Here is a 26,006-nt window from a genome sequence, read left to right on the forward strand (position 1 = left end):
GATTTTATATTCCTTTTTTATTTATAGTCCAGTCCCTACACATACTAGTTTGCACATTTGCAGTCTACACTTCATATTGGAGTCAGAGTCATTCTTTATGGGTTATCGGAGTAGTTACCAACATTCAAAGAGGTTAAAGTTTAAACATGTTTAAAATCCTAGGAAATTAAACAGCACAGTAAGTTTAATGGAATCCAGTTTTTTTTTCCTACATGCTTGACCAAACCATATTTTCCCAATGAACTGCTTGATCTAATTATTGCTGGGGTTTCTCAGTGCACGACACTGTCAGAAATACTATAATCCCGCAGGACTTTTGAGTCAGTTTTTATTAGATTTCCTTCAAGGGGGGGATTTGAAATGTCTCAAAGCCATTTTGGCGGGTACTGGGAAAAGACTGTTACAGTGTCAATACGTACATGACTGCTTTATCAGCGCAGTGTTTGGATTTACAGCTGTACTTTTATTACATTTTAAAATAAACGTGAAGAATGATAGATGTGTGAAAAACATTATACCACCATCAAATGCACAAATTCATAAAATCCAAACTAATCTTTTATTTCTGTAACTATGGAGATTTTTTTTTTTTTTGTATACAGCTTGTTGTCTTTTACGTGCTTAAAAGTAGCATGCTGTATTGTCATGTTAAAATGGGGTGAAGGGGGGTCATTTTATTTCCAACAAAATTCAACAAAAGCTAAATATGTTCAAGTGTACTTTTTTATTGCGTTTTCAAAAACCCTACCAAACCATTCAATAACAAAACCCAGGCAGCAAACCACCACCAACCAACATTCCCCGGTACTTCAAATGCTGCTGCTGAGTTGACTTTTGGGAACAAGAGTAAAACAAACAGAAATTAGTCAAATTAAAACAACTATACCAATTGCCCCAATATTAGAACCCCCCCCATCCCACACACACACTATATTTTTGGTATAGCCGACGACATGCAGCAGAACTAGAAGATTAGCATGTTTGAACAGTCATACAGTACCTGTGTTGAATTTCATGACCAGCTTGTTTGTAATGTACAGTATGTGATCCTCATACTGATATGAAGCTGAACTAGCTGGCAGGATTCTTTACACACTACAGTACTGTGCGATCCTGTTCTGGCTCTCACTGTTTTAGTTCCTAAACTATCTGTGACACGCTTGTCATCAGGCAGAGTGTCTCCTTATTTCATCAGCTTTCTGAATATTCAGTTCACAGCCAGCAAGCTGCATCACACTCCTATCAGTAGTCTGCAGAAAAGCCAGAGGCAGTGATGCATTTCCAGTGCCTGGATCCAAACTATCACACACACTGCTGGTTTCAGCTCTTTTCAAAATGTGCACTGGGGTTTGAGATCTGTCCTCTAAATTTCTGCAGGAATATCAATTAAAAAATTACTGTGTTACCTTGTTTGACAATGTGGGCAATAATCCTTACACTATCAGTCCACTAGAGCGGACATTTTGAAAAAAGCTTTGAAACTTTAAAGTTGTACATGTAAAAAGCTGTCAGGATGTTAACAAAATGACAGGTACGTTGTAGCAACACGTGGGGACGTGTAACGTTATATTTTTCAGAACCCTGCTACTTAGTCTTTAAGGCCTTCTGCTCCAGGGTAAGAACTTTCGACAGGAATAGACCACCCTGAATTAAAAGGTGTTCTTGGGGAAAGCAGGAAGAGACTGGTAATACCAATTCTCCAAAGGATTTCAGCGCTGTAGTTATCATAACAAACTTTGGAAAAAAGGTGATTCCTCTGTTAATTCCATTTCCTAAGTTAGAACAGAGCTTGAATAGGTCATTGATATTGTAACCTACTGCTGCAAGTAGCACACTTATTTGGCTAAAATTGACAATAAGGTTTCTAAGCTGTGGGGGGGGGGGGGGGGCATTATATTTACAAAGTTGGGCAGCAAGGTAAACATATATGAAACGTATATGAAAGTCAAGCAGACAATTGTTGCAGCTAGTGCCTTCAAAGTGGGAATAAAAACAAACTGGACCATCAACCAAACATGCCCCTGGTTCTGAAGCACAGTGCATCGTCTGAAGAAATAGTTAGTGCACCAATGTGTTACATTAAAGAAATGTATTTAAAGAAAACTGGATTGTGCAATTGTTTTTACATGACCCCTAAAAAAAATTGTAAGGCATTTGTGAAGTCATTAAACAATTATGTTCCTAAAAAAAAAGACACGCTTGACTAAAGCTGTTAATACTCCCACTGCATGCATTTATCACATTGAGAGCACAGTCTATCAGCAATGCCATTTGAAGCCATATCTTCCATTCTTTCAATGGTTATGGTTTTCATTCTAAAATGGTTGGATTTTACCATGACGAATGTCATCAACGTCCTTTTTTATTTAAACATGTATACACAGTATAAGCTTTAGGCTAGTGGGGGGCAAGTAGACACTACAGAGAAATGACAGAACTGACAGTCAGGCAACGTTGCACTGTCTCAGTAAATGAGAAGAAGGCTCCTGCTTCATGTCAGTTTAGCAATGAGAAGTGGCATGCACTCTACCAGCGCAGGAGCAGCACAGGGACAGAGCTTGTAACAATAGCAACACTGATCTGACACCGTACAAGGTAAACGACTGAAGAGGCTGTAGGCTAGTTAGCTGGTTGTGACTCTCCTTCCAAAACAAAAATGTGAAGGAGGCATTTCAAACCTGAGTGTTGCTGAACTTTGGTGACTAATAGCAACCCTGCATAGGTGACACACCACTGGAGTGCAGAATCTAAATGAATCAATGGACGAGAACAAACCAATTTATTTAGTGTGCCCAATTATTTTACCCAATTGTCTCCCCAATTTAGACTGTCCAATCATTTTCCCCCTTCGCCACAGCAATTCCCCACACAGCTAAGGAGAACTGATGGTTCAGTGGGCTTCCTCTGATCCCACGACCAAGCCAGCTTCCTCTTTCACACCCAGGAACTCGAGAGAGGATGTCAGCAAGCTACCGACTTCTGGAAGACAAAGGCCAGCCCTGCAGGTGTCTGCTCTGAGCTCACTGGGCTCCTGGCCAGCAGGGTTCGCTGTAGCGCGATGAAGAGAAACAGTCCCTGACGGTTTTGTCTCCATATTCCACGGGAGTGCCAGAGCCAGTGGGACTCTCCCTTTGGGCTCCCCAGTGAAGACCGGTGATTTCACACAGCCAGGGCACGAATTTAGAATAATCTTTAGCCTGGACTTTCATTAGCAAAAATGAAAAGATACCTCAAATACATCTATGTGTAATAAAAAAGGGATGATGAAAAAGCTGACGACCATGTACACCAGCATTATTATTATTTATTATTATTTATTTCTTAGCAGACGCCCTTATCCAGGGCGACTTACAATCGTAAGCAAATACATTTCAAGTGTTAGTGTACAAGTAATACAATAAGAGCAAGATAAAGCATATGTACAGCAGGAAAAAGAAAACAAATCAGTAGTTTAATGAAAATTAGAGAAGTGGGATTTAAACCGAAGATGTCGTTAGGTAAGCAAATGTGGTGTTAGTATCATTGTAATTTGATAATTTCGTACTTTTTAATGTATAAAATGAAGCTGGTACACGTGCCTGTGCATGGCACTCAAAGGGCAATGCATTATCAACAGGGTATTTCCTTATCTAACCATTAAAGGACTTGTTCCCATGAGAAGCAGATACTGTAAGAATAGAGATAAGGACTGCATTGTTATATTGTGAACCTGTGCTATACGGGTCGATATGCAGGAGGCTTATTCTAGTTTACTCCCCTTTTCTTTTGCTTTGATTTCAAATGCATATAATCTATATGGCTTCCTTAGTAAGCCCCTTTGTAAACTTTTACAAAACAGAGAACTTTATAGCTGTAATACTGCAAGGTTTTTGCAATGCCCTTATCATTTAGTTTAACCTCTTCTTTATAATGTTAACCGGGATTGTATTAGAGATGAGGGTCTGTTGTTAAAAAGAAAAACTACTGGGGTAAAAAATGAATTGTTTTGCCCTTTTAAATTTACAAGTAAAACGCTGTAAACATATATTGAAATATTATGATCAGTTTTGAAATTGGGGTTCGGGTCATTCCATTCCAGATCAGTAAATCCAGACCACCTGGGTCCGAATCACATAATGTGACAAGCCGATCATGGCATGGAAACGAGTCCATCAGACTGTAATCCCAACACCGCAGTGTCCTTGCATTGATGGAAGGTATATGTAGCTGCATGAATACAGGAGCGTGGATGCTTAAAAAAAGAGGGGGGTTGAAATGGTAATTGCGTGTAAATTTTCTTATGTCATACTTGCACAATTCAATAATGACTTGAGTTGATTCTGCATTAAAATGCATGACAATGTTGTTAAAACATTGATAAATTGGGTAGGAAAGGTGCAGAATATTCACATGTTTTCTTCATATACCTGCAAATTGTGCCAAGTTACTTTATAACAAGTTGATAAGAGACGGAAATTTGAACAAGGCGGATATGACCTACATAAAAGTTAATGTTCATCCTTAATCTTTAATAAAATGGCAGGAATGGTTTACGAGTTAACAAAATACAACACAGATAACTGCTTTAACAATTGGTCAGGTTGGTGCAAATGTAAGGGCCAGTGTATGTGTTTTTCACTGTGGACAACTTGCAGGCAAATTGCCCACTTCATAGTAAATGAATGAAAATCGGTTGTCCCAATACTGCTATAGGCTCAGTCGAGTCTATTAGGTAAGCCATAAACAAAAGAGAAGGGCCGTTGAAAGTGCTGTTTCAGGATGATTTTCGTCCCTTTCTGCTCTGCTGAAGAATCGCTTGTAAAATGCCTAACCTCTCTGCTCAGTCTTGTATCTAAGCCCCAGTGTTAACTGGCTGAGTGCCCTTCTACAATAAAGCTGCCGTGTCTCACAACAAACTATAATTCAACAGGGATAGTGTCCTGCCTCCAACCCCGACTGTACACTACTTAATCACAAATACAGACACTGTTGGCTTAATCAAATGATTTAAAATGTTTCAACACTAGAAATAAACAGCTCAGGACTTACCTTTTTCTTATTTTTATTTTGTTTGAAATGAAACAAACTGGGTTAATATAATAAAGAAACAGAAGTACTCCTTAGGTAAACAATAAATCATTACACCCATACAAGAAGTAATGGTTCCTGCATGCTGCGTTTTCTCAATGGATGAATGTGTTCACTAAAAATGCTGTGTGTTAAACAACGTCACAGAAACAGGACAAACTTACTAACCATTTACTCCAGGGCAAAGTTTGCATGCGGTTTTTTTCAAGAAGGAAAAACAAAACGTCATGTGGATGCTTCTTGCTAGTATACCCGTTCTACTATTCCTTAAAAAAACAAATGCAAACTTTGCACAAGAGGGAATGGCTGGGGAATCCTGCCCAAAGCCCTATACGATACATACAGTACATGGTCTTTAAACAACGTGACACACATCAAGGAATCTCTCCGAGGTTATGAAGAGGGTGCCGGGGAAAGGTGGGCCATAACCTTTGGATCTCCAGTCTGAGTAACACTGCCAGGCCCTTCAAGATGAACCAGTTCTTATCAATGGTAATGAGACAGGATCAACAGTCCTCCCCATCAAGGTATTAAACAGATCCACAGCACTGTGCAGATGTGTTACAACACGCCAGTGCTGCTGTAGTTTTGAATTGTTGTGCGTATGAAATCAAACCACTGGAACTGAACATCTTGGAAAATTCTCAAAGTAGGCAAATTAGCGATTGCCTCATTTAATTGATGACTTTAACAGGCCTCACATGCAATTCATTTCAAATAGTAAGAGAAAAGAAACACATTGCCACAAATGGTAAAATGCAGGAGACTTTTTAGAAGTTGTTTAAGATGCCAATTTAAAGCACAAAGTGGTCAAACATTTTCACACGAGTGCCTGTTGTTTTTGCATCACTGATTACTGACCAGAAATTGAAATTCTGCAACATTACATTCACAAATGTTAAGACAAAATGGTATAAATACTTAAATGCATGGGCTTTTAAAAGTGTAGGATTATGCACAGTTACACAGTGTTATTTAACCCTTGTGTTATGTATGCTGCATTGTGTTACATTCAAATAAAGTGCTTTGAAAGAGTAAAGTGGAGCTGCCTCACAATTTGTATCAAATTTTTTACCTGTTTAAAACAAAATGGAATATCACTGGGCACGTGACCAAGCAGCAGAAAATCGCTTGAGATCTCTGCTGTTATGTAGCGATTGGGAATCTCTTGCTGTTGTATTAGATTCCAAGAAGAAAAAAGTGATGCCCTCCTCTACTTTACAATTTTAGAAGCATTTCACAAGCTTGTTATTCATAACATAAACAGTCAGCAACTTTAAACATGCATTGGTTTTATTTTTAGCACAGCCTGAAGCGAGGTGTATCTAGAAACAACAGTATTAGCATTCTGATCAAGTCAAGACCTCGTCCAAATTCATGAAATAACTCAACCAGCATGGGTCTTTCCTTTCTGCATACCAGTCAATGCCAGCAAACTCATCACTCACCCGTGGCATTGTCTACAGATAAATAATACTGACTACAGAATAATACACTGCAATCAGACTAGAATAAAAACACAGAAGACGACCCTATAGGCAAAACACACACATATATGAGTTGCTAGACTGTAAAAATGTAATCAGACCCCCCCCCCCCCCCGATGTTTTAGTTAGTTCTATTTTATCATGCTGTCTTGCTAATATAAGCTGACCTGTACTAAGTGCAGACACAGCAGTGTATTGCCAGGAAGACTAAAGGAAACTTGATCTTAAGTGGTAGATACCTGGATGGCTTCTATAAAAGGCACGTTTGTTGATCTAGCCCATTATGACGGCCGACTAGAGCTAAAGAAACAAACAAATGGTGTATCAGTAATTGCAACAACAATAACAGCAAACGCCCCTGGCTGGACGGACCAGTTCTGCCTGATATCCCCATGGCAACACAGTCTAGGTGCTTTTCCAGCCCTGCCTCTGCGTGCAAGTTACTGGGGGGTCATGTCACAAATAATCTCTCGACATCAGCGTGTAACTGAAGAGTCATCCCACCATGACTTCCCCTAAACTATGGTAAGCACACATTAGTCATACCACTTCCTCAGCCTGACCCTCCCTTCTTATTTCAGAGACAATATTGGTTTGAGTCACACGACTGCTTCCACTTATTAAAAGGCAGAATCAAGGCTGAGTTGCTAGTAAATTGAATGATAAGAACATTACGTACATAACGTATGTCACTGAAATTTGATTAACTTGTGGTTGAATTAAGGGAAATGTTTCCGAAATGAATAAAATGAATATTTGCTTTCCATGAACCCACTAAGAAATGAGTTTATAATATTACGCAGTGGCAATTTGACTGCAGAATTAATCCTGAAGGTGCGAATCCCAAGCACTCCGCAGCAGCTGTAAAGGCCAGTTCTGGTCAACGGATCCAACATGAAGTGTGATCTATACGGGTGTTTCAACTTAACCAGTATGTCCTGACGTCTTTCAACGCTACAAAACTGAGTGTGTATAACATAGCTGTCTTCTTACAGTAGTGCAAGGTTTTACATCATTGATTAAACCATTTGGCCACTCCCTTAATCCTGTTCACTGAAGTTAAAACAATATTTATCTAAATCATTGATCTATTTGGTGATCTTTGATCAAACATTTGAAATAAATAAATAAGGAAGTACAGCTATGGCCAAAAGCCTAGCATCACCCTATAGAATGAACTCATTCTGCTTCATAAAGTCGAATGAAACCTGCTGAACAATTTTAACATCCTGAATTACACACCGCTTTGTAGTTTTCCATATACTTCATGAAAAACTGACAAATTAAAAAATGTGACATTTTAAAATCTAACATGAAATACTGTACTACTATTATAGCTATTATGATTTTCAAATTCTGAAATTAATTTGCCCAGCAACTTTGCATTTTAGCATGCTATTCCATAGGCACACACTCAATGTGTACTTTCAATTGAACATGTACAGTTTAATCAGTGAAGAGAGGACGCATACCTTACAAACACACAGCATCTTCCACCAAACAATTAAATACCACAGTAATTACCCAGACTTTTTGAAAATAATTAAACAGGTTTCCTGCAGGGTTTTTGTTATTCTGCCTAAAATGAAATTGAGTAATTAACCATCAGAAAGAGAACATCAGCATCAGTAAAGAGAAAAAGCATCAATTGAGTTTCTAGAACAAAGGGAATACTGTCTGCCTATATGACTCCCTCTTGAACTGGAGGCTTTGTTTGCAGAAGCCCAATGACTGTTAAAATGATATATGGATGATGGTACAGAAAGCAGCGGCTGAATAGCTGTGATGGAGGAAGCAATTGTAAAGACATAGCTTTTTAATATAGAGTGATAGACAATGCATTAAATTGCTATATAGGATGACAAAAAATGTAAATATGTGACCATCAACGTCACATATTATTAATACAACACATTCACATTTTTCTTTATTTCACAAAAATAAAATGGAGCCACCTTGGTTCCCTGTCTTCTGCAGATTTATAATCGAACTTAAAATGAATTCTGCTAGCACTGAAACTATATTCCTTTACACTTCAGAAATCTAAACCTAGTTCATTTGTAGCACCAATAAATACGTCATGTGCTGTACAGTATGTGATATTTCTGACTGATGTATTGCTTACGTTCACTTCCTGCAGTGTTGCAGGGGGGACAGGTTAGTGGTTGCACTCTGGTGTACCAGCTGCACTTAGAGAGATGACATGCTTGAGAACCCTTTTGAGGGCTCAGGGTTGCTAAACATTTTTAAGAAGTCACCAGGATGTGAGGAGTGAAACAGAAATTGATATGCAAAGTGACTGTAAACAACAAGACGAGTTCAATAGTTTAGATAACTGTGACAGTTCATCCCTGTGCTAGGCTGCTCTTTAACACAGAAGGGAGCAGAGTCACAGTCTGGAGCCAGTGTGATAACACTATCAATAGTAGTATAGTAAACCTTACCCACCCTGTAAGGTTCCTCTGTTTTCCAGTATACAGATATTGACTGGAGTTGATAGCTTACAGTGGAAATCTGTTACACTGAGCATTAGAAATAAGTGAGCAATAATGACCAAATCCACCAGGCTTTATTACTCACTGCTGGCTACCTTTTCAACCTAGGGAACATGCTATCACACTGAAACATGTACAGACTTGTAAGGAGCACTACTTGTGTTGTGTGAGCACTGCTCTGCTGTGTCCCTGGATCACACTAACCCTGAATGAACCCAGTCCCAGCGCGTCCATCTGCAGCAGGATTACAGCGGTTTCTGATGCTGCTCCAGCATTAATCTGTAACAGCAGGCTTTGTGGATTGGTGGCATTGCTTCTGCTTGATTCAGCAGAACCCCAGTAAGTCATGCAGGAACACTTCTGGGCTGGTGCTTTCGCCAGTGTGCAGCGTCTGTTTCCACTTGCAGGCAAACCGTCCAGAACTTTAAAACCTTCAGTGAGAATTATAAACTGAAACTATAAATCAACGGAACTAGCTGAAACATTGGTCTATTGACTTTGGTTTCTTATAGTTACCCTCGCTTAATCAACCCTGCCATGCAACTTTCATGAAGCCCATTCCACTGCTGTCGTCACGGCAAGCTAGCATCTCTCTTACTCCTATCCTTCCTGTTACCTTATATTGGCCAGTATAGAATGAAATGGGGCAACTAGTAAACCATTGAGAACCACCGTTCTGGACTAATGTGTTTCCACTGTAGGAGATTAAGCGTTTAAAGAGACTGGGGGTGGAGTTTCTCCTTTTTTTATATAATGTTGTAGGATAACACTCAATGTCCTTAATAAGTTCAAATAAAGCAGTGGGTTTGTAAAGACTATTATTATTATTATTATTATTTATTTCTTAGCAGACGCCCTTATCCAGGGCGATTTACAGTCGTAAATAAAAATACATTTCAAGAATCACAGAACAAGTATTAATACAATTAAGAACAAGATAAAATACAATGACTTCGGTTCTAGCAAGTACAAGTATATGACAAAATACGATTCAATAACGGAGCAGATAACAGTGTCAGTGATAGTTACTTCAGGATATAATTAAATACAAAATACTACAGATTAAATAACACTTGTGACAGATTACAGTACTCTAAAGTACAGGATTAAATTCAATAATATAAGGAGCAGATAAGAGCAAGTAAAGCGAATTTAAGGAAGAGTGATAGTGTCCAGAGGGAAAAGACTACAACATTTTCATTATTAAGGATTATAGAATATCTATTTTATGAAAGTCTCATGTTGGTCCCACCACTATTATTCAGAGAAGTTTTCTGTTATTAAAAAATATAAAGCGTACCAATCTCATTATCAAAATGCGTGCAAATCCAGCTATCTGAACTCCAGAACCAACACTGTGATTAAATCTCTTTGGCAAGTTATCTTGCGAATTACTTTATAGAGCACTGATTAATACATGCCAAACAAACGGTTACAGAATGCATTCAGTTGATTTCAAACTTCCTATTAAGCATTTCAATATAATCTGTGCCTACAAACATTACACAATGTGGTTACTAGCATTAGCAGAATCGCCCTGGTAACACTGCAAAAGCATACAACACAGCACAGCCAATGTATTGCATATGGTAAGCCAGGAACTTTGGGGCTAACATATTTTTACTTTTTCCTAAATAATTCGGAGCTTTAGGAATTCAATGACTTTAGCATAGCATTCATGAAAGCAAAGTTAATATTCGACTGTGCTGTGTTAGTTTAAAATTGGTCACGCTGTTTTCATTACAACGTATTACACAGTTTAAAATGACGAGCATTGCTTACTCTGTCAAGGGACCTTTGAACCAACCTAGACAATCCACAGGCGACACTTCACTGAAGAAAAAACGCCTTTGATTTATTTATGCTTTAAAACCAGCTGAACACATGGGCGTGACCATTACCATTGCATATGTAGCACCTTGATAAATTCGGAAGTATTGCAAGTCAGAATCTATTGGTTACATGTTATTATTATTATTATTATTTATTTCTTAGCAGACGCCCTTATCCAGGGCGACTTACAATTGTTACAAGGTATCACATTATACATTATTTCACATTATACAGATATCACATTATTTTTACATACAATTACCCATTTATACAGTTGGGTTTTTACTGGAGCAATCTAGGTAAAGTACCTTGCTCAAGGGTACAACAGCAGTGTCCCCCACCTGGGATTGAACCCACGACCCTCCGGTCAAGAGTCCAGAGCCCTAACCACTACTCCACTCAGATATCTGTACTTTCTCACCAAGGATATGTGCACAGTCTACTCTTGCAATATCAATATTTAATATTAAATATTAAGAGAATCATTTGTCTAAACATTAAACTTATTTTACCTGAAAGCTTGCAAACAAATATGAAATTGTGATGTGTTCGAATATTGTCTGAATATTGTCTGATCTGAGTCTTTCAAATTTGATAGAGTATGAATTTTGTTTTTCCAATCTGAAATAATCAGCGTATTATCGCACTATTACCATTATAAGTTGACATATGATAAAGCAGTTCGTTTGGTATTAGGATCATCTGCCACAAACCATACTCGAGCGAGAATATGCAAAAACAGCAAAACGATAGTTCCAGGTTCACATTGGGAAGACGCATTTGAGAGCTCGGGTTTCTTGTGGTGTAATTCATTATTGTAAATATGAAGCAAAGACATTGTGTAAGGATTCAGGAGTAAAGATCACATGTCATTTATCTATCTGTCACCGTTGACAAGTCTGCCTCAGTTACTACGCGCCTTTCGCCTTGCATTCGGTTTTATTCTGTTTTGTATGAATTCCTTACCAAATGAAAATAGACATTTACATATGTGGGCGGGATTACTAGGAAAATATAGTTCTCCCAAAAAAGGGCTTTAATCCATGCATTTGATTAACGACATGGCAATTAATAATGTCTACATGCACATTACAGTGTGTGGCGAAACAGAAACAGTGAATTAAAGAGCGCATACAGAAAAACGCAACGCATTTTGGTTTGCATGATCGAAAGCGTTGCACATCCACTTTTGCGTGCTTCATTGTTGCTATATTTAATACAGTGTCTCCTACCTCTATTTTGTCCACACTCCTAGCACAGCCGACTACCTTCATACCGTGCTGGACAAGCGCTCTAGCGATCGCAGCTCCAATCCCGACCGAAGCGCCGGTCACAAGCGCCACTCTGCCTTTCCAGCGCTCCATCTCTTCTCGGGGAGAATACAACAAAGGAAAACTTTCCGATTCGAACGTCAGGAGACGGATTTGTTTCAGCTTTAAGTGTGTATGACCTGTGTTTTATAGGGCGGGGAATGCTACAGTACCCCCTCCTTCCTCTTGTCTCAGAAACGGCACTGTTTTGAGTCAGCCCCAATACCGGCGCTCGGGATTAAATATTAAATGGCACGCAAAATGCAACTGTATGGTTAGAGTGGCCGCCCGCTTCTTTCTCCCTCACACAGCAGTGGTCCCCTTGATGACGATTGCACACACACACACACACACACACACAGAGCATGTATTGTGCAAGAACATAATCATTAGGATCCTTCGATAGTTTTCTTTTTTTAATTTCCCAACCGTTTAGTTTGTAGTGTATGCACCCAGATGACACTGCGTCACTGTCTCTGTGTTTCAGCATGTACATTCGGTATCAATAGTAAAAGTTAGCTTTCTTTAAAGATGATAACAATAGCCTATTAATAATAATAATAATAATAATAAATGTGCCGATTACTTTATTGCATTGTTAAAATAATCCCTAGGCAATAGATGGTGGGGCATCAGAGAATGATATTTAGGCTACACTGAATAATACACATTTGTGTACAGATACTGTAGTGTGAAGATACTTAACCTTCGCTTACAAGAGTTCATCGTTGTTTCATATTTCTGGTTTGAATCACCATGTAGCTAGGTAGTTAGACCCATTGAAAATAACGCATTACATTTTTTTTTTTTTTTTTTTTTTTGCAGGTCTCATGGGATTAAGATGTACAACCCAAGCAGATACCACATCCTGCATAGTCATTCATTAATTTCCATAACAAAATCTATTTTAAAAAAGCCCAGAAATTGCTATTTTACTATATCCAGTATTCCTAGTGTTTTGCTATGCAGCAGTATATAAGCGTTCTGTACAAAACAGATACAAGATCTATAGAGTCACATTGTGCATATGGTTATAAAAACCAAGTCTAGTAAACATTTTTAATAAAATTAATGTTAAACTGGACACCATACTGCACAATACCGATATCAACAATCCAAAATGATTTGAATACCAAGTCTCCCCCGAATCTCAAACCCCAAAACAGTAAACGTAAGTACGCTATATGTTAATTAAAAAATTGTAGACTAAACCCACTTTTCGAGGTTATATATTGCCATCTAGTGGCTAGCAAAACTGCAACGTCCTACAAGCGCTGTACTTCAAAGGAATGACATACTGTAGTGTGTTAGTTTGCTACTTTCTTTCATAGTTCAGCATTCCAGAAAGCAGTGTTTGTTCAACGGTATTTTTAGCTTAATGGACACAAGCCAATTCCCTTTTCGCAACCAAAACTGCAAATCAATGCTACAGAAGAAAACAAGTTATTAGAGTACGTTGTGCGGTCTCCTTTGTTTTCCAATTTTGAAGTTGTAGAACACACACACCCAAGGAAATCATTTATTTGTGGATCAATTCCTAGTCTCCACAAACACTAGCTTAGCCCAGTTTCAATCCTGGTTTTACACATTGAAAAAAATCTCAAAACAGACTTGGGAGGTGTCAAAGATCAGTATGAAGTAATGTGTCTTTCTGTAAATTACTGGAATATGTTGTGGAGCTGCTTTTCCTTGAATGGAATAATTTAGATGGCAATGTTCTAGTGAAACCTCACCCTGCCCACCACTGAACCATATAACCATCGCCTTAGAAAAACAAACCAAAAAAAAAAAAAAAAATGAATACTTAAATTATTGCATTTTGGCAGAATGATAATTGTATAGAGTTGTACCGACTACCCTTCTGAATTGTTTTTGTACCGGTGTACTTTTTTCTTTAAAAAAAGAGCAGTAACAAAAAGTCAAGTAGCATAAATGGTAAAATGCCAATTCATTCAGCATAGTAAAGTAACTACATTATATATAGGACTTCCAATTTTAAACTCTTGCCCCATCTTAAGAGTAAACAACCACTCAGACAGACTTTAGGTGTAATTAAAGGTCTAATAAAAAGCCACAAATTTTGATGCATATTAATAAATATTCTTTATTTTGTAAATTTTGCACAATGCGCTTTAACATATCACATTCCATATCTCTTTATAAATGGATGTCTTTTTGTTGTAAAATCTTGTATTTGGATCATTTCTGTACACATTTATTGGTTGAACTTTTGCTACTAAATTTAAGTGTGTCACAGTCATAGAAACAATAAAACAGAAAAAATGACTTAAAGTATAAAGCTTAAGGCAGGCTACCACATCTACCCAAACGTAATAGTTTGAAGGTCAAATTAATTGTGCTCTCCACCACCAGCCTGAAAAAGACATTAGAAATAAAGGGGGATGGGGAGGGAGGGAAATCACATTTATTTTCAACAAAATTATTGAACAAGACACCAATGTACTTAAATCTGAGAGAAAAGGCGCAGTGGTCATTATGAGTTTCCATAAAAAGACAAGTCTGCTTTTGTTTAACATTAGTTCGCCCCAGCTGTGGCCAACCATCCACCATTACAAACGTGTTTCTCCTGCTCATTTGAGTGGCAGTACTTGGTAAATCTCTCTTTCAGGTACAGTCGATACTGATCTCTTCTGTTGTAGAAAGACTGGTTGTTTGCCACAAATGACTGTATCTCATCTTGAGTTAGACAATTCTCTTCATCTGAAGTGCCTTCAGACTCATCCTATAAAATTAACAAATGAAACAAAAGCAATGAAAGGATGGAAAGAAAAAAACAAACACAAGAAAGTACATTTTAAAATCAACCATGGCAACTACATTTAAGTAACTTACCCATTAAGATAATTATATTTATAAATCAGGTTAAATTGTGGTATGGAGATTTAAAAAAAAAAATGTGGTAGGTGTGTCCTACTTAACACAGCATATACTTACAAGAAGTTCCATCAAGCTCTTCGAGCCTCTGTCCAAGCGAGGACAGGATGACGATGCTTCTGTGAGCACGCAGAAGTGGCTCAGTGCTTTTCTACGTTCTGCCCAAGGCAACTGTAGCACAACGTTTGCAAAAGAGCTGCAACAAGCATCAGCACATCTTTCTTTGGTTCGGCAGGTGTGCATTTCATTGTGCTCGTTCCCGGAAGTATCTCTTCTGCTTGCATCCGCAATACAGCCTCCCAGTTTGTGACACTGAAAAGAACCGAAAATTCAAAGCTAGTGTGCGTTTATCATGAAACATCAGTACCAATGGTTTGGCCCCTTATGTTAATTGTGCAATTAAAATAAAATTACACTTGTTCAATGTAAGCCTAGTTTTCAGAAACAAACAGCTATTTCAATGTCTATTACAATGGGTGTTCCTACTCTGCACTTACATGATCATTACCACATGCTGAACCTTTATTTTTCTTTTTCTTCTTTTTATTTTTGCCCTTTGTGTTCTCTTCCGAATTGGCCCAGCATTCGACACAGCTGTCAACCCCATCCTCCTCTTTATCCTCAACACAACGATGAACACAGGAGTCATCTTGTCGAAAAGGAATACATAAATGTAAATAAAGTAGAAACACGTTTTAAAACTAGCAAAATATTCTTGGAAAAAAGTAAAGCTCAAAAAGTTAACAGCTAAAATCAGCTTTTGCACCTTAAAGTTGCTGAAATTATTCAATTATACAAAATGAAACATTTGACAGCTTTTTATAATTAAGTAAGTCTGTGATGAAGTTGCCAAGTTACTTTCTCACATTTTACTTAAACAACAACTACTACTACTACGACTACTGAGGAAACCCAAATACAGTAGAATAGCAAACATCTTAATGTCACACATTTGTAAAGGGCTTGGTATACATTGGACTGTGAACCTGAAAGTTTTTTGGAGTCTTCTAAATAACTCTTAAGGAAATGGCAGTGAAACAATGTAGCCAAATCTGGAAATCTATTCAGATGTCTCCTCAGCAATTGGTTTAATGATCCTCCACCTGGGACGCTCAAGCAGACAAAGATGCAAGATTTCTCAAGCCATCAAACTCTTAATTTGGCTTGCCAGTTTACCATTATTTATATTACACATACTTACAGACGTGCTCAAATTTGTTGGTACCCCTCCACAAAAAACGAAGAATGCACAATTCTCTGAAATAACTTGAAACTGACAAAAGTAACTAGCATCCACCATTGTTTATTCCATATTTAATAGAAATCAGACTTTGCTTTTGATTTTTTATTCAACATAATATTGTAAATAATAAAACAAATGAAAATGGCATGGACAAAAATGATGGGACCGCTAACCTAATATTTTGTTGCACAACCTTTAGAGGCAATCGCTGCTATCAAACGTTTTCTGTAGCTCTCAATGAGACTTCTGCACCTGTTAACAGGTAGTTTGGCCCACTCTTCCTGAGCAAACTGCTCCAGCTGTCTCAGGTTTGATGGGTGCCTTCTCCAGACTGCAAGTTTCAGCTCTTTCCATAGATGTTCGATAGGATTCAGATCAGGACTCATAGAAGGCCACTTCAGAATAGTCCAATGTTTTGTTCTTATCCATTCTTGGGTGCTTTTAGAGCTGTGTGTTTTGGGTCATTATCCTGTTGGAGGACCCATGACCTGCGACTGAGACAGAGCTTTCTGACACTGGGCAGTACGTTTCGCTCCAGAATGCCTTGATAGTCTTGAGATTTCATTGTGCCCTGCACAGATTCAAGGCACCCTGTGCCAGGCGCAGCAAAGCAGCCCCAAAACATAACCGAGCCTCCTCCATGTTTCACTGTAGGTATGGTGTTCTTTTCTTTGAAAGCTTCATTTTTTCGTCTGTGAACATAGAGCTGATGTGACTTGCCAAAAAGCTCCAGTTTTGACTCATCTGTCCAAAGGACATTCTCCCAGAAGGATTGTGGCTTGTCAATATGCATTTTAGCAAATTCCAGTCTGGCTTTATGTTTTTCTTTCAAAAGTGGAGTCCTCCTGGGTCTTCTTCCATGGAGCCCACTTTCGCTCAAAAAGCGACGGATGGTGCGATCAGAAACTGACGTAGCTTCACCTTGGAGTTCAGCTTGTATCTCTTTGGCAGTTATCCTTGGTTCTTTTTCTACCAGTCGCACTATCCTTCTGTTCAATCTGGGGTCGATTTTCCTCTTGCGGCCGCGCCCAGGGAGGTTGGCTACAGTTCCATGGACCTTAAACTTCTTAATATTTGCAACTGTTGTCACAGGAACATCAAGCTGCTTGGAGATGGTCTTGTAGCCTTTACCTTTACCATGCTTGTCTATTATTTTCTTTCTGATCTCCTCAGACAACTCTCTCCTTTGCTTTCTCTGGTCCATGTTCAGTGTGGTGCACACAATGATACCAAACAGCACAGTGACTACTTTTCTCCATTTAAATAGGCTGAATGACTGATTACAAGATTGGAGACATGTGTGATACCAATTAAAGAAACTAATTAGTTTGAAATATCACTATAATTAAATTATTTATTATCTTTTCTAAGGGGTACCAACAAATGTGTCCAGGCCATTTTAGAATATCTTTGTAGAATAAGCAATAATTAATCTCTTTTCACAGCTTCTTTGCTTTATTCTATGACATACCAAAGGCATGCAAGTATACATGATAAAATAGCTTTTAATTTCATCACTTTTCAGGAGGAATGAAGCATTATTTCAATGAGCTGTAAGGGTACCAACAAATTTGAGCACGTCTGTATATACATACATATTGGACATGCTCTCATTTAAACAAACTACAAAAGGCAGCAAGCGTAATATCCATGTTCCAAAATCCAAGCTTATTACAAATCCTTACTGGTCACTCCCAACTAGTTCAGATTTCACCTTCTACTGTAACTTCAGGGATGGTTTTCTAATTTATATACAATACTTATTTAAAATGTACAGAACTTCAACACACCTGCTTCATCGTGGTTGCAGATCCCTTCAGTACAAGCTACATCAGAGCCCTCCCGGGACCCAGTTTCACTGCCCTCCATGCTTGAGGAGTAACCACAGTCACTTCCGTTACAATGTGGCAATAAACCTATAGAAGTAGATTTTAAAAAATAATAAAATAACCAGCCATTGGGCATTTACTCTGCAAAGTTTCAATAGACAGTAAAAATAAAACAAAAAAAATACCTTTCTTTGTTTTAGGTGAACCCAGTATTGCACTGCCAGGGCAACAGCAAGAGGTGCTTTCGTTTGTCACAATTACTTCAACACAACCGCTTGTTTCTTCTGTGCTGCCGCAGGCTGTACAGCTACTTTCTAGTGTCTCAGGTGAACCCTAAAAGAAAAAAAAAGTCACAGAACTGTTAACAGGTAGGAGAATCAGAAGTCATCTTTTCTTTATATACAGTCTTATAATTGGATACAGACAAAATTGAAAAGCTGAAAAATTCATTTCAGTTTTAAAATAGACCAATAACTAAGATTACTTGATCGAATAGACGTGCTTTACACCATAACCTTACTAGTATATGATCTGTTGCACACCAAGATATGTATACATACATGAATCAACAGTTTCCAACAATCTATTTTCTGTTTGTTTAGGTCTGTTTAGGTAGTGTAGATTGCTACCTGGTCTTTGTTTTCCTCCTTTTCTTCTGTATCTTGTCCAGGTATGTCAAAGCCACATTTGTTTTTGCGTCTATTCTTGCGCTTTTGTCGCTTCTTTTCCTGTTTCAGTTCTCGCACCCTCTCTTCTTCAGAGAGCTCCTCACACAGTTGTTCCAGACGACTGATTCCTTGCACCTTTTCTACCGCCATCTAAATTGTTTAAATAAAGAGGCATCTTTTAATGGTGAATGGCTTATAAAACTTAATTCTGCAAAGTTAACAGTTAATGATATACCTACCTCAAAACTCTTGCGTAATGCATCAACACCAAGGTAAAAAAGCATTTGCCAAGTCTGTTCCTCGGCTCTAAGTTTTTGCCAGATACGATGCAGACGCTCATACAAGTGAATTCCAAGACAGGTTAAAACTTCTTCTTGGGCAATATCAATTGTCTTTGCATGCCTTTCTCTGCGCCTAGATGAAGAGAACACATCAGTTCTACATCATTCAAATCAAAGTTGAATGAAAAGTCAAATCCATAATTACACTTTACATTCAAAACACCTTGTAACAGAACAGCTTTTTACAAGGTAGTACAATCTAAGGATGTTAATGGAAGTTTTAATATATAAAAGACGTGCCCAGAGTCTTGAGCCAGACAAACAGATTTAGTGATGGAACTCAATTAAAATATGGTAACCAGTGAAAATGTTTTATTTTTATAAAGCAATCGCATTCAGCCGAATACATGCCAGAAGCAGGTAACATTTTAAAGATCATATGCGTTGTTGTTCATGGCTTACCTGGAATCGATGCAATCACATCCCAAACACATCCCAGTCCCAAACACCTGTCTAACAGAATTATGTACATTTTATGGCAACCAGTTTATTTTTTTTTGGTTTTTTAAAATAGATTTACAAAAAACAACTGTTAATGTCCCTTCAGTCAAAGAAATTTCAAATCAGAAGTGGAAACTGTAAAATGACATACAAAATTTGCATGGCTACCCATAAAACAGTAAACAGCACTGATCCCAGCACTATTCAGTTGACAAATTGTGGCATTTGTTTTTTACTTTATTAGAAAGATATAAAACAGAAAAAAGGAAGTTCAACTGCGGCAAACTCCTGTGTTTCAAATACCTGGCTAACAGCTAACCATTGTGCCCAGCAGGGATCGCGAACTCCCCCCACCCCTTACGCCAGCAACACGGATCTAATGCAGCACAAGCCTACCCATCTCCATCAGTAAAATAAAAAAGAAATGTGAAACAAGGTGACTGAAAAGACATACCAGTTGTAGAGAACACATTTGGTTGGGACTGAGATATTTAAATATATACTATTTAATTGTTTGGCATTTCTCGTGTATATTGAGGCATATGATCTTTAATATAAAACTGTATAACCAATCGCCACACAGCAAAAACATATACAGTATTCAGCATAAAGGACAACTCATAATTTATCATATTGGAACACACAAATGTATAAAAGCAACTGACAAAAAAAAAAGCGCTAGATAGCCCACTCTAGCAAAATACATACTCATACCCTCCAGCAAACTCAGGCTCAGCTCGTCCCAAAAGATGTGCAATAAAGTCTGTTTCACAACAGACATGGATGTGTCGCTCATGTGGGCAGCAGCGCAGTCCTTCATAGAGAGCTGCACAGTAGCCTTTCTCCTTGCTACAATCCAGTTCTCCAATGAGAATATTATACGCTCTCAGTACTTTGTTTTTGCAGTCTGTGCAAAATCTGCAGAAGTAAAACAAGAGTAATTAAAATCGGTACTAAACATACTTTACTCAAATCATGAAACTCCAGACTTCTAACATCTTTCTAAAATAACATTTACAAACTAGTATGACTGGACTTCCTGGACTTAAGAGTGAAAAACACAAGAGAAATCCTATAGGCCAGTTTAGACATCAATCATCCACTGCTTAAATGATGTAACCGATACCTCATTCATGTATTGAGAGATTAAACCCTCCCACACACTCCGTACAATTTGTGAAGCCAGCGGTTACTCAGACTGCGTGACACTGCAAAATATGTGAGGACGTACACTGTAGTCCCCTAGCACTGAAGGGGTTAAAAGGTGGACAAACAATAGTCTACAATTTAGTATGTACCGTTTCAGATAAGTACTTAAACTTAGGAATATCTGTTGTATAATAACTTGAAAATGATAAATTTTTAACATGAGGGTTTTTTTTCTGCTTAAAATATCGCTTAATCTTGAAATCTGTTTTTAGACCATGAAATGCCGTGAAATAAGACATTTTCTACCGCAAAAAAATACAGCCCCAATTATATCTGACAGTTTAAAGTTGAAATGTTGTACGTTATCTTACCGATGTTTCCTCAAATAGGTTTCTAAAGTTTCTAAAAGACAAGTCGAGTCAATTAAAACAACTTCATCTCTGCATTCCTGCGACATGAGCTCCCACACATCCATCCAGCAGCCACTGTGAAGTAAACAGTTCAAATGTCAAAGGTTTAGTGTCAAAAGTAATATTTCCTGTATTAAACATTGCTTAATACATTTTTTAAATTTTTTTATAACTTATGAAATACTACATAATAAGACATAATTAATTGGTTTGGACATTACAGGCAGCCGAGAGATTTTTACTGAACAGGTTTCTTGTGATAAAAAGTGGATCATTTAAGTAACCTTAAAATTCATCCAATACACTCTACACTGAATACTCTTTCCTGTTACCTGCTGGGGGTCTGAAAAGGTCCAAAGTGATAAAAGATGCTACATCTGACTTCTTTCTTGCCTCTTCCACAGATTTTCTTATCTATAACTTTCTCTGTATTTCCTTCTCTGCAGTTTAAGAAAATTATATAAGCCGACAACGATTTTTTAAACAGAATCTAACAAATCTGTGGTTGCAAATCTCCTCAATGTCACAAACAAAGTCCATGGCAACAGACCACTTTTAAAAACAAAGTTCTATATTGAACAACACAGCCTAACTGTACTCTAAGACAGGTTCAATAAAGTTGGTAGATTTGTAATAGAAATGATTCATTTACCCTAAAGGCTTGGGTTTGTGTGTATCCAGAGAGTGCAACTGACAACGTTTGTTCTTTTTACTTTTAGGAATTGCATCAATCATGTCATTTAACTTTGACCTGTAAAACAAAACATGAAGGGAAAAAACTGTTGATAAACAAAGCAGTTTCCAAAAAGAATAAACTAGGAAAAGTGTACAAACACTGCTTTAAAGTGCTGAATTAAGTTCACTGTCATTAAAAAAAAAAAAAAAAAAACACAACACTTACCCATGCACATAAAACAAGGTGTAAAGTTTTTTTGCATCTGCCATACAAGTTCGAGTTACTGAGAGGACACCTGTGGATCCGACTGTAAGGGGCTCTAAAGCTGGGTTTCCTGATTCTACAAGCTGGGAGAACAGGCGTTCAACACTGCGCCGGCATCCAACACATGGGACAAGCTGTGAAAGTGCATTGAAGACTTCACGGGATGTAACCATCATGGCAATGTTGAGATCCTGCTGCTTAAGCATACTGTGATACTGTAATAAAAAACATTAGGAAGTGTCAAACAATGAAAGAGTATGCTTTAATTTTTCACATAAGCCAGTTAGTGATTTTCAAAGATGTGCAGGCACAAGTCCATAGAAACAATTTGGGCAATTTTTTTTGTTTTTTAATATACACGACTAAGCTTCTATTCAGGTGCTGCAAAATGTTCACACATTACTACATCCATTTATAAAATTGTGTTAATTAAAATGTGTAGTATATGGTTAGGGAATATTAAAACCTCTAAATATTTCATACCTGTACAAACTGTTTCATCTGTGCACTGTTAATCTGATGACCTTCAAGGTTTAACATGTTATCTGAAAACTCCATAACCATCTGAAAGACATAAGCATTGCATGCCATAAACAGATACAGAATAAACTCATCAAAACACTACTATTCCTATCCACTCACAAATCAGTGCTTACATACTATATGGTTTTATTCTGATGCCGGGGTTTGTTCATTGCCCTAAGCATGCAGAAACATAAGATGCACTGCCAACACACAGATGTATACATTTTCAAAGATGTTTACATCGGTATTAGTGGATGTGAGCTTTTCTTTTTAGAAATCTGGGATTTTCAGGTATAACAGGAGGGTATCAATATAACTTGCTTTCTGATGAATGAAGTTTAGTGTCATCTGCACCAAATAACGAAAAACACAAGCAATGCAGGAAAGAATCATGTCACACTATAGTCTACATGAGCAATGCCAATTTGTAGAAAAGATCATTCTGTCACTGTTTGAGGCAGGATGCCATTAGACATTTCATAGGACGATGTATACAGTTTTTGGAATCTTATTTCAGTCTTGCATTTACAATTTACTAAATTGGTGAATGACAATTTATTTGATTAGCTATAGTGCAAAAATTAATATAATGCTTAAAAAAAACATAACTGACTAATTGCTATCTATGACAAATAAAACAAATGACAAAATGAATATATAAAAAAGCCTGCTTAAGTACCAGAATTAAAAAGACATTCATAATAAGGATTCATAACAAAGCCAAAAATTACGTACTACTGTGATACAGTTGTTTCACATTTCAAAGTATTATGAAGCTTGCATAACTAAAGTACTTTACAACAAACTAACCATCAAAATACATTTCAAACAGCGAAAGATACCATTAATATTTCCAACGAAAATGTACTTTTGATTTCAGACAAGGCCCAAATCAGGAACTGCGCCTTTCTAAAGCAATTCCATAACTGGCGAGGGGAAAAAAACTACACAATGAGAAAACATCCTTTTATTAAACCGACAGCATCATTTTGTCTCTTTTTCTCGAAGCAGATCGACAGTTTTTAATAAACTTGTTAATGTGGCCTGTTGACCGGGGAGAGGCCTAGCTTTGCAGATTTACCACCAGCAAACCCCTGTATATTTGTTTCCTGTTTACAATATCCAAATACGTACCACAAAACGGCATGAAATCGGTAAAGTTATACAAATTCAGTTAAGAAATAATCTTAAGAGGCTCACTGTGAGAGTGTCATCGATGTAGAGAGGGATCTGGCGTTCGGCGAAGGGAAAATCTTCTTCCCCGTCCCTGCAAACAGCAACCAGACGCGCCATATCTTCTTCTAGAACTCCTGCTGTACTACTGCCAGTAACAAACAGGGGGAGAGATGCCGAGAAACTTCAATAACACACTCACGGTTTCACAAAAACCAGTTTCACCACACACACACACACACACAAACAGACAGGCCTAGGTAACTGGTATTATTTTACTCAAATTGGTTTTTATAAGATGCATTATTAAGAAATAACCACAAACGTCATCCACCAATGCTATAATATAAACTGCAAGACACAATGTGTTGATTAGGAGCAATGGTTAATTTCGAAATTTTATAGGACAACATAAGATTGCTGCTATGCTAGAACATACCACTTCGACCTCAAATACTTATTTTAAATATACTCTTTTTAGTGCATAAAATTATGTATAGTTGAATGTACACAGCTAGTCGTGGTATATGTACGCTAATAAGGGTATTTTAAAATAATCTTAACGAAAAAGTCAGATTGAAATCTACAAATGCAACAACGTCACCGCACAGGAATAACACGGTTATTCCATAAGTAAACCAAAACATATTTATCCAAAACATAATAAACACTGGTTACATTTTCCACCTTCTTATTGCGAGACACGCACAAGAAGAACTGACTCAAACTGGTTTATCAGTTTCCCAAACACCAAGTTACATAAAAACATCTCAAAATAGGTTTTAGACATTAAACACTACCTGTAATTTAGACAAAGTATATTTCTATTTGTTTTGTTGTCGTCCAGCTTTCCCCTCAACACAGAGCGAGAGAAAATTCAAACAAAAATGGAATCGTCAGAAAGGAGCCGTAATACTGTGATGTCTCTCCGCCAACAATGAACTATTCTGTCTTATCCAAACAAGTTATCCCAACAGACAAGAAGAAGCATAATACAATCACCTGATATTCACTGAAGAGTTCCTGACAGATTTTTCCAATCGTCGTTTTACAATAAATACACTTAATATACAAACAATTAACACAAAATACAGTGACTGTTACGTGGCGATGGGATCTGAAGGCAACCTTTGACCCCTCCCGACGAACGTTGCAGGGAAGTAGTTCTGGCTGCGCGAATGTGACGTTGTATGGGGAGGGGCGCGCGGGGAAATTCAAGATTTCTTAGTACCGCATCACAGTATATGGTGTGCAGAACTGCACGTCCCAAGAAAAAAACTGACTGGGGATGTTTAATAAAGGCATAAAGCACGACTTCAGTGATCTGACTGTGCCTTAACCTTTAGAAAGTGTGCACTGTTTTGTAATATTAATGGATATTAGATTAGACTAATCAAACAGGGGCACCCATGTCCCTGCTACAGTCGCTAGAGCATAATATACCTCGAATAGTTTTTATTAGGGTCATTAAAAATGCAGAAAATGATCACGTCAATCTGGTTGTTATAGACTACATTTCGAACACAAAAATTTCCTTGAATTGTCACCAATGTTCTGCAAAATTTGATCATCATATCAGACCTTTCAGACTGAATTATGGTATAATTTGAGTATAATGCAACTGAATGTGGATGCAGTGTTTTTAAGCACGTTTCATAATTAAGTTAAACTGAGTGTATTTATTGCATATCATTATATATATATATATATATATATATATATATATATATATATATATATATATATATATATATATATATATATATATATAGACACACACACACACACACACACTAGAAGATCAATTATACGAATGACTGTGTTAATCAAGACCAATTGGGAAAAAATAAAAAAAGCAGGGTCCGGAAAGTCAAACAGAATATTAATTATTAAACAAATAATCCATAAGATTTTAGTTTTGAATTGCGCTAAAACACAACCTAATAAATGACTCTGCTGTTAATTATTATGGTGAGCACACTGGTACAGTTTTGTACTTTAAAAATAAATGTGAATTCAACAGTAGAACCAGGACAAATTATTATTGTTTCCGACTGGGACAAAAAATGAAAACTGGGACGTCTGGTAACCTTGGTTTGACTGCAGTATTCACGGTCTCCCTTGCAGTGCTCCGCTTGCTGTGGCTGATGAAATAATTGAAGGTATGTTCATTCATTAAAGCAATTTTGATTAGCTGTTT

At 37.5% G+C, this 26,006-nt stretch overlaps 2 protein-coding genes across 11 annotated transcripts in view; both read right to left on the reverse strand.

The window, feature by feature from the left end:
• Positions 1-12,480, reverse strand: part of LOC117429929 (dehydrogenase/reductase SDR family member 11-like) — a 37,319-nt gene extending 24,839 nt beyond the window's left edge. The window contains exon 1 of one of the 2 annotated variants that reach the window (XM_058998186.1): positions 12,115-12,480. In XM_058998186.1, coding sequence (XP_058854169.1) covers positions 12,115-12,246 — 132 coding nt within the window. In that variant the 5' untranslated portion in view covers positions 12,247-12,480. The remainder of the gene's footprint in view (positions 1-12,114) is intronic. The other variant, XM_058998185.1, reaches the window with a different exon arrangement.
• Positions 12,481-14,270: 1,790 nt separating this feature from the next.
• On the reverse strand, positions 14,271-24,981 carry LOC117963387 (gametogenetin-binding protein 2-like). 9 transcript variants are annotated; one of them, XM_058998189.1, is made up of 16 exons: positions 24,809-24,981; positions 23,834-23,951; positions 22,592-22,672; positions 22,070-22,323; positions 21,821-21,919; positions 21,501-21,608; positions 21,130-21,243; positions 20,318-20,527; positions 19,571-19,621; positions 19,067-19,241; positions 18,789-18,977; positions 18,345-18,492; positions 18,121-18,246; positions 15,585-15,736; positions 15,148-15,399; positions 14,271-14,935 (listed from the first exon to the last, which is right to left on the reverse strand). In XM_058998189.1, exons 2-16 carry the CDS (start codon positions 23,924-23,926, stop codon positions 14,729-14,731), a joined length of 2,259 nt encoding a protein of 752 aa, XP_058854172.1. In that variant the 5' UTR covers positions 23,927-23,951; positions 24,809-24,981; the 3' UTR covers positions 14,271-14,728. The 9 variants fall into 9 exon arrangements, with proteins under 9 accessions (XP_058854172.1, XP_058854171.1, XP_058854173.1 ...); XM_058998188.1 differs by having other exon boundaries at positions 23,834-23,954; XM_058998190.1 differs by lacking the exon at positions 24,809-24,981 and adding an exon at positions 24,607-24,753 and having other exon boundaries at positions 20,324-20,527; positions 23,834-23,954.
• Between the last annotated feature and the right edge of the window lie 1,025 nt (positions 24,982-26,006).

This window comes from Acipenser ruthenus, chromosome 24, assembly GCF_902713425.1.
Source record: "Acipenser ruthenus chromosome 24, fAciRut3.2 maternal haplotype, whole genome shotgun sequence".
In the NCBI taxonomy this organism is placed as follows: Eukaryota; Metazoa; Chordata; class Actinopteri; order Acipenseriformes; family Acipenseridae; genus Acipenser; species Acipenser ruthenus.

Excerpts from the sequence above, each read along its gene's own strand:
- LOC117963387 (XM_058998189.1), bottom strand. The coding sequence starts at position 23,926 with ATGGCGCGTCTGGTTGCTGTTTGCAGGGACGGGGAAGAAGATTTTCCC. Across the intron at positions 21,244-21,500 it reads CCTTTTCAGACCCCCAGCAG|TGGCTGCTGGATGGATGTGT; the intron begins GTAACAGGAAAG and ends TTTACTTCACAG. Across the intron at positions 19,242-19,570 it reads TGTGATTGCATCGATTCCAG|GCGCAGAGAAAGGCATGCAA; the intron begins GTAAGCCATGAA and ends CTCTTCATCTAG.